The 8901-nt window shown below is 45.0% G+C and overlaps 2 protein-coding genes across 2 annotated transcripts in view; one reads left to right on the forward strand and one right to left on the reverse strand.

Annotated features, from left to right (window-relative positions):
* Positions 1-3655, reverse strand: part of PCED1B (PC-esterase domain containing 1B) — a 150052-nt gene extending 146397 nt beyond the window's left edge. Inside the window, 1 exon segment of the mRNA NM_001101207.2 lies at positions 3547-3655. The gene's annotated coding sequence lies outside the window, so the exon portion shown is untranslated.
* Positions 3401-6713, forward strand: AMIGO2 (adhesion molecule with Ig like domain 2). Its single transcript, NM_001205786.1, has 2 exons — positions 3401-3816; positions 4182-6713. Exon 2 carries the CDS (start codon positions 4245-4247, stop codon positions 5808-5810), a length of 1566 nt encoding a protein of 521 aa, NP_001192715.1. The 5' UTR covers positions 3401-3816; positions 4182-4244; the 3' UTR covers positions 5811-6713.
* The last annotated feature ends 2188 nt before the right edge of the window (positions 6714-8901 follow it).

Consider the following 8901-nt stretch of genomic DNA (forward strand, 5'->3'; position numbering starts at 1 on the left):
CAGTGATCAAACCCACACCTCCTGGATTAGAAGACAGAGTCTTAACCATGTTATCACCAAGGAAATAAAAAAAAGAGGCAACTTTAGGTTAGTGTCCCAATTATACCTGATCACAGGATGTATGCTGGAATTAAATGAGATACAGAATGTGAAAGCCCCTCATAGCATATAAAGTTCTATTACAGTATTCATGATTAGTAAAAATGACTCCAAATTATCAAATTAGCCCTATAACAACTTTTTGTCTCCTAGCTCTAATTCCATAGGTCTTTGATTACAACCTGAGAAATTCTAGAAATCACAGGGCTAGAAGACCCCTGAGATTTCATTTACTCAAATCCCTGCCCCCAGGCAACCCCAGCCAAAGGACCACACAGGCTAGATTCAGAATCCCATCAAATGTCAACCCACTTTTTCCTATCCTGGAGTCATTACTGGTCAAAAAACACACATACAAAAAACAAAAAAACTAATAGATTGTGCCATGTAGAAAAGACCAGAGAAATATCTATCCGTCCTATTTTAAACTCCTGAGAAGGCAACTCAACCATCTGTCTTGGCAACCCATTCTAAGCTGGAACCACCCTGTCAAAAATGTCTCTTTTGGTTTAATCTAAATCCTTCAAATGGAGCCTCAAGCTAATTTTGTCCCATTCCATTTTCAAATAATTTGGAACACAGTTGTTTACCATCTGAATTATAGGATTATACAATATCACAGGGTTTTGGTGAGCAGTAAATGAAATAACCCATGTAAAACACAGAGGTCATATCTGACACATAGTAATAGCTCAATACCTATTTGTTTATTATTACCATCATATATACTAGGATTCTTGTTTCAAGTGACATGAAACGCAACTCAAAATAATTGAGGAAGAATAAGAAAGGAAAAAGAAAAAGGGATGTGGGTAGAGAATGTAATTAGAAAGGAAGTAAAATTGTGCAGTGGCCTTCAGGCACTACTGGATCCGGGACTCAAATAATGTTCACAGGGCTCCTCCTTCCCTCTCTTTACAAGAATCTGAAGTATAGACAGCAGGAGGGCAATGAGTAGATTCACGCTGCCTAAGATAGGTTCCTCATTCCCCAGTTAATTTATCAAAAATTCCTTCAAAGACAAGTAAGCGGCAAGAACAGTTCTAGAAGCTAAGAACAGAGCAGTGTTCAACATAAAACATTTCACCCTTGTGGAATATACCTTCTAGTGGAAAGGGTGGATCTGGTAGAAGAAGAAGGGATTCCAGAAAGATAAAACTCTTATCCGCCACAAAGTAAGGTCCCACCTTACACCATCATTAAGATCAACTGTTGGCTTTCACTCACCAAGTCAAGTAAACCCACCCTTTTCAAAACTCTTTTCCTCTTGGTAAATGTGCAGAATCCCCAAAATCAGGTCTTCAAATGGGTAAACAAACTTGCCTTCGGATTTTGAGTGTATTTAGTTTATTTAGGCTGTGTAATCTTTGCACAAAGTTTCTAAGATGTGCCTGCAGCCCTAATAACATAACATTCTGCTTCCATTTTCAAAAGCTACTTTTCTTTTTAAACCATTTTTGTTTGAAATATAGGTCTTTCTCCCATCTTCATTTTTTCCCTTTGAATAGGATGTTATTTAGTAAAATCCTGCAAAAACCTGGTCGTCTATTAGTCGTTTAAAAAGTGTTCCTCTGGGTAATTTTAATCTATTTCTCTGTGCTAATCATTATAACTGTAAAAATGATGCCCTGGACACTAAGGTTTTTTTTTTTTTTTGAGAACACAAAGAAACGTGGCCTAAACTTTAGAAAATCTCAACCTCTGCCTTTCCCCTGGGAACTTGAAGTAAGAAATGTTTCCTGAAGCATTTCAGACTGTATTATGATAAACTTCGACTTTTCAGAAAACCAAAACGAATCTGAATCAAGCTGCTCTCACCTGAAAAACCTCAATTTACCGGTGCTATTTCAGATTCATTCCACAAACAGCCTAGCTAAATTAATGATGCACACAATTCTATTTACACTTGGCACTGGCCTAACAGATCTGTGCCATCACATGAATCCATTCATTGACAATGTAGAGACCAACGCGCACTAAATTCAAGGTGGCTCAAGTGTGTGCGGCCGTCTACGTCATCGCTTCTATTTTTCAAGTACTATTACAAGTTATGTGCCCTGCCCCCAACTGTCTTTCTCAATTTAGTGCGTTTCAATGTCCCTGTCCCTTCTGCTTTGGTTAGTATCTCGTCAGGGAAGTAATTCAGTTCTTTAAATCCGGATATAATGTATAAATGGGTCATTTGGCTCAGTCAAATCCCATCATTAAAACTGATCTCCGAATTAAACAAAAATGGATTTTTAATCGAAAAGCTCATCAGCTCCACCCCGTCTCCTCACTTTGCCCGGCCTTGTCCACCCGGTCTCGCACCTTTCCTAGCTTGCCTCTTGGGAAAGGATGAAGAACCTCGGCAGACACCCCTTCCGGGATCAGTCTCTATCCCGCGCGAACACATTTTGAAAAAACAAACAAAAACGGCTGGCTTTGGGATTTTTTTTTGCTTTTAAGCTTAATACTCTTATCTTTGCCTTCCAGGCGGAAGGTCGGCTCCAACCCTTCTTTCCTGCGCTTCTTCGCGAATGGGGCACGAACCCTGATGCTTCCTCCTGAGTTAGGAAAGGGACCGAACTTCCCCAGGAGGTGCGCAGCGTCCCCGCGGCGCTTTCGCGGTTCCCTCCCCCCAGTAGGAGACCCTGTTGCACCGGAGGGAACGCGCCCGATTTTTCTGCTTACCCCCCGCCCCCCTTATGAGGGTGGAGACCGAAGCCGGCTTCGGTGTTTGTTTTGCAAACCTACAAACCCACTGTACTTAGCGCTGTGCGAGCCCCCCGGGCCTTCGCCCAAAGAAGGGTAGCGATAAAAGGTCGAGGAGCTCAGCGGACTCGATGGGAGAAAAACGCGACCCCCGCGGTCGCGACACGTGGGTCTTCAAGGCTGCGACCTCTAGCTCCCGGGCTGGGCGTGTCCCTTAACCTCCCTCGACCCCACCAGCCCGCGAGTCAGGGCTGGGCTCGCCGACGCGATTGGCAGCAGTGCGCGAGCGCGTCCTCACCCCTGGGTACGCGAGCCCGGCCTCCGGTGTGGGTCCCCCGCCCCGCCGCGCGGCCGCTCTCCCGGACCCAGAGGGGCAGGAAGAGGGTGGCGGCGGGGCCGCGGGGTGGGTGCGTGGGGGGTGCGCCGGCCGCCGCTCTGATTGGCTGCACCGTCGCCCCCTCCTCGCGCCGCGCGCCCCCTGCCGCGCGCCCAGCCGGCTCCCGCCCTTAGCCCCGGAGCAGGTTTACGCTGGAAGGAGGACGCGCAGGGGCGGGACTGGTCTCCCCGCCCCGCACCCGACCCTGAGCGCGCGGGGATAAAACCCGGCCGGTGGCGCCGGGGATCCGGGGCCCTGCTGCCTCCCGTGAGCGGAGAGGTGGGGCCGGGTCCGATCCGCTTCCCGCGCCTTCGCCCCTCGGACCCGGCTCCAGGAGCCGGGCGCCCCACGCGACGACCGGATCGCCCAGGAGGTACCTTTAGCCGAGCAATGAAGAAAGCCCGGGAGAACCAACCGGAGCCGGTCGAGACGTTTCCTGCGGCCGGGGTTGCTGCTGCTGCCGCCGAAACGGCGGCTTGAAACTCTACAAAGTTGCGAGCCAGCGAGAGGCTGCCGCCCGCCGGGAGCAAAAGGGAAAGGAAGTCTTAAGATGCCGGAGTGACAGACGGAGACAGACGGACGCACAGACCTGCAGAAGACACCACGTCGGCGGCCTATCCCCGGAGCCCGTGAGGCGTCCCAGCTCTGTGAGTTGCTTTCTGGACGGGTGGCTTGCTAAGTATTTCCCTGTAATGGTTTATAAGACGCGTTTATGTATTTTTGTGTCTCCTAGAGAGAGAAAAAAACAAACCCAACAACAACGCAGGATGCACCTTAAAAAACAATTGAGTTTCTGATATTGAGAACGTTGTGCCAATAGAATGGAACTGTAAATGCCTGTAAGCAGGAGTAACCCAGGAAAAATTGGCATCTAACATAGACTCCCCAGTGTGAAAAAACCCTCCGTTTCAAAAGTTACTGGAAAGAAAGCCAGATATTACTCTTAAGGGTTAACTAGTGCTAGTGAATCTTTGTTTTTTTAACCCCTCTTTAAATATTGATTGTTTACCAGGTTCACTGGTGGGAGGCTGAGCTGGTGGAAAAGGCTCCTGGAAGAGACTCAGAGGCAACCACAATGTCTTTACGTTTACACGCACTGCCCACCCTGCCTGGAGTTGTCAGACCGGGCTGCAAGCAACTGCTGTGTTTGTTGGTTATCACGATGACTGTGAGCCGTGGCGCCTCCGGGGTGTGCCCCACTGCTTGCATCTGTGCCACTGACATCGTCAGCTGCACCAACAAAAATCTGTCCAGGGTGCCTGGGAACCTTTTCAGGCTGATCAAGAGACTGGATCTGAGTTACAACAGAATTGGGCTTCTAGATTCTGAGTGGATTCCTGTATCGTTGGTAAAGCTGAACACCCTCATTATTCGGCACAACAACATCACGAGCATTTCCACGGACAGTTTTTCCACCACTCCAAATCTGAAGTGTCTTGACTTGTCATCCAACAAGCTGAAGACCGTGAAAAGTGCAGTGTTCCAAGAGCTGAAGGTTCTGGAAGTGCTCCTGCTTTACAACAATCACATTTCCTATCTGGATCCTTCAGCGTTTGGAGGGCTCTCCCAACTGCAAAAACTGTACTTAAGTGGAAACTTTCTCACGCAGTTTCCCATGGATTTGTATGTTGGAAGGTTCAAGCTGGCAGAACTGATGTTTCTAGATGTTTCTTATAACCGGATCTCCTCTCTGCCAATGCATCATATAAATTTAGTGCCAGGAAAGCAACTGAGAGGTATCTTCCTTCATGGAAACCCCTTTGTCTGTGACTGTTCTCTCTACTCCTTGCTGATCTTTTGGTACCGTAGGCACTTCAGCTCAGTGATGGATTTTAAGAATGATTATACCTGTCGCCTATGGTCTGACACTAGGCACTTCCATCAGGTGCTTCTGCTCCAGGATAGCTTCCTGAACTGCTCTGACAGTATCATCAATAGTTCCTTCCGTGCCCTTGGCTTTATTCACGAGGCTCAGGTCGGGGAAAGGCTGATGGTCCACTGTGACGGCAAGACTGGTAGGGCAAATACCGATTTCATGTGGGTCGGTCCAGATAACAGAGTGCTGGAGCCCGATAAGGAGATGGAAAACTTTCATGTGTTTCCCAATGGAAGCCTGGTTATAGAAAGTCCTCGTTTTGAGGATGCTGGAGTGTATTCCTGTGTTGCAATGAATCGGCAACGTCTGTTAAATGAAACTGTGGATGTTACAATAAACGTGAGCAATTTCACCATAAACAAATCCCATGCACACGAGGCATTTAACACAGCTTTTACCACTCTTGCAGCCTGCGTGGCCAGCATTGTTTTGGTACTTCTGTACCTCTATCTGACACCATGTCCCTGCAAGTGTAAACACAAGAGACGAAAAAATATGCTAAACCAAAGCAATGTCCATGCATCTATTCTCACTTCCGGCCCTGATAGTGATGCCCCCACTGATGAACGGAAGGCAGGGGCCGGGAAAAGAGTAGTGTTTTTGGAACCCCTGAAGGATACTGCAGCAGGGCAGAATGGGAAAGTCAGGCTCTTTCCCAGTGAAACGGTCATAGCTGAGGGCATCTTAAAGTCCACGAGGGTGAAATCCGACTCAGATTCAGTCAATTCAGTGTTTTCAGACACACCCTTTGTGGCGTCCACTTAATTTTGTGCCTGCATTTGTACAATGTAGTGATTGAATCTCTTTGTATTCAACCTTGTGTGTGGTCTGCAAAAATAAACAGCAGGGCAGAAATGGGGTTGTTCTGTGTTTCAGAAATAAAACCAAAGGGTCTCTTTCACTGGTTTATAAGTAATGTGGTAAAGCACTTAGGTTCATGCCAGAGAAAGATGGAGTTGTATTTCAGAGTTTAAGTTCTAGATAATACCTTCATCTTTAGCACCACTGATAATTTCAGAGCTGAACTGGAGGTGACGTGACTGACATTGTCCTTTCACTCAGGATTCTTGAAAGAAAAGCTAAATTTCAGATATTAGAGATTTTACTAACTTATTGGGACCAAAGTTGAGTTATGTTAAAGAAAAATGTTCATTTTTAAAAGATGCAGAAGGAAGAACCAAGCAGCAGTTGTTTATAAAGCACAAAGTAAAGTTAGATTTGGGGATACTTCAGTTCATGTTATCATTGCAGACCAGAGTAAATAGACAGTCCTGATCAAATTTGCTGAGCAGTGCCACATTGCATATGGTGTTAGATAAATAGTACAGTAAAGGTACATTTGTTTGACTATCTTCTTTCCATTCTGTACATCTCCTATCCTTGTACAAAAGATCTTATTGAAAGTTTAAAGCCATCATTATTTGTTGCCATAAATATGTAAGTGTCAATGCCAAAATGTCAGAGTAACTTCTTCAGCCTTTGTTCTAGGAGACTAATATTTGTCTATATGCTTGTGTGTGTAAAAGTTTTAAATTATATGAACTGTTAAAGAGATGCCACTATATTGTACTTTGGACATTTGATTTAATGTAAATACGTGTGTTCTGCGACTTGATGTTCTGTTTTATTTGGCTATTTAAAAATATAAATCTAAGACGTTTTATGTGATCTGATTGTGCTGCTTTGTGTTAAACACCATCAATTGCAGATTTCTCTCCAAATTTCTTATACAGTATAGATTTTTTTTTTAAAGAGGAAAAAAGACTATGGAGTGTCCTACCCAGTGAATACCTTCAATATCCCATTTTACCTGATACCATTATGCACTTCAGCCAGGTTTGAAAGTCACTTAAGCTCTGAATTTGGAACATGTAGGAGCCTCCTTATTCCCATCTCTACTGTGAGATAATCAACTACCCACTTTGAACCTAGGTTTTCTCAACTATGAAATGGAGATTTCAGAGGTTCCTTCCCACCCTGGAAGTGATGACTTCCCGGTGGTCTTAGATCCATCACAGACTTGCACTGACTTTCTGAAAATATCCCAAGTACTGATAGAGGACAGGAATGGGATTAGGACAGGCTAGTGTAACACTGCCTAGGTCTGAAGGTCTATGGATTATCAAGTCCAGCTGCTTTACTTTCTCAGGGATAAATGAAACCCAAAGAGGGCTGTGGGTTGTCTAAGGCCACACAGTGAGTTAGTGACAGGGATTCAAGGAGAGCTCAGTTTCTGGATTCTTCCTGGTGAAGATAAGCGAGTCAAAAAGTGGCTATTTTTAATGATAAGGATGGTGAAGGAGCCAAAGAATGAGGCAAAACAGTGGTCAGAAAATGACAAAGGGGAATGAATCAGGGATGTGTTGTCGCTAGGGCTGAGAGAGAAGATAATTAAAAGATGGAGGTAGGTCACTGTAACAAGCATTTGGAGAACTGGAGAATGAGATGAGGAGGAAAGACTGACTTTGGTAGTGGTGGTTTTGGGGGAACGATGGATCCTTGGTGACAGCTTGATAAGTGCCAAGCCGGGCACCTAGTGACAGATACCCATCAGCTGTGGGTTAAGGAGTGGGTGTGTGCATAGGAAATACCATAGGATGTTTGCTATTGCTCAGTTGACTTGACAATTCCTTATTGCCTAGTTGGTGTTAACGACTTACTGCCTCTACCTTTTAAACATAGACCTCACTTGTTAAATAAGATCCTTCAGTCCCAAGGATATTACAGGAAAGCATTTTATTCCAGTTCCTGCCATTTAAGCAATTAGGAAGAACTGTGTGACCTGTGTGATCTTTAAAATCGTTACTCTTTTTTCATTCATATTTGGATGAAGAGATACTGTGGTTCATTCAGGGTCACACAGGGAGTCAGGACACAGAGGGAAACTCCTGAACCATTGACACTCCAGCAAGGGGAAGGGCTGCCTCCAGGGGCCGTGATCACCAGGGTGCTGAGTGTGAAAGAACATGGCCGGCAGTGGGGTTCAAGATCTCTGAATTCAGCCTTTTCTGGGCCAGATCTCTAGGGTCTTTCAACTCTCAAACCCTTGATCCCAGGAAGTGCATGCTGCCTTTGGCAAGGGACCATGGACAGTGCTGGCAGTGGGGAGTTTGGAGAGCCTGATTTTGGCTAATCCTAATCCTGATGCTTGGTTAAACGATCAGCTGAGTTGAGATCAAAACTAACATATTTACAGCTCAAAAAAAAAAAAAATGCATATATACATATATATGTGTATATATATGGATGTATGTATAACTGAATCACTTTGCTGTCATCTGAAACTAACACAACATTGTGAATGAGCTATATTTCAATAAAAAATAATGCAAAAGCAAATCCTGAATGCTGTAAAGCAAAGCTTTGTTTTGGACAGGAATAGGAAGGCATGGTGATGTAAAAGCATAGAACTGAACGTTATGCTGTGGAATTTTAAGTTCTTACGTGTATCTTCTTTTTTGAGGGAGTGGGGAGGGTAGAAGCCTGGGGGCTTCCCAGGTGGCACTAGTGGTAGAGAGCCTGCCTGCCAATGCAGGAGACACGAGACTCAGATTTGATCCCTGGGTCAGGAAGATCCCCTGGAGGCAGGCATGGCAATCCATTCTAGTATTCTTGCCTGGAGAATCCCATGGACAGAGAAGCCTGGTGAGCTATAGTCTATAGGGTTGCAAAGAGTCAGACACAACTGACAAGGCATAGCGTGCACGTAGAAGCCTGATCACGTGTATTTTAAATGTGGGAACAGAAGTGATTTGTACATTATAAATTTGTTTCACTCAAAACTTTTATATAATTTTCCTTCCAAGTAATAATTTGGATTTATGTACCTGGGTTATTCTTTTAAGGTACTTAGTAT

The sequence above is a fragment of the Bos taurus genome, chromosome 5 (genome assembly GCF_002263795.3).
Source record: "Bos taurus isolate L1 Dominette 01449 registration number 42190680 breed Hereford chromosome 5, ARS-UCD2.0, whole genome shotgun sequence".
NCBI classification, from domain to species: domain Eukaryota; kingdom Metazoa; phylum Chordata; class Mammalia; order Artiodactyla; family Bovidae; genus Bos; species Bos taurus.

Bases quoted from the DNA above. Each gene is read 5' to 3' on its own strand.
- AMIGO2 (NM_001205786.1), top strand. From the start codon at position 4,245: ATGTCTTTACGTTTACACGCACTGCCCACCCTGCCTGGAGTTGTCAGA.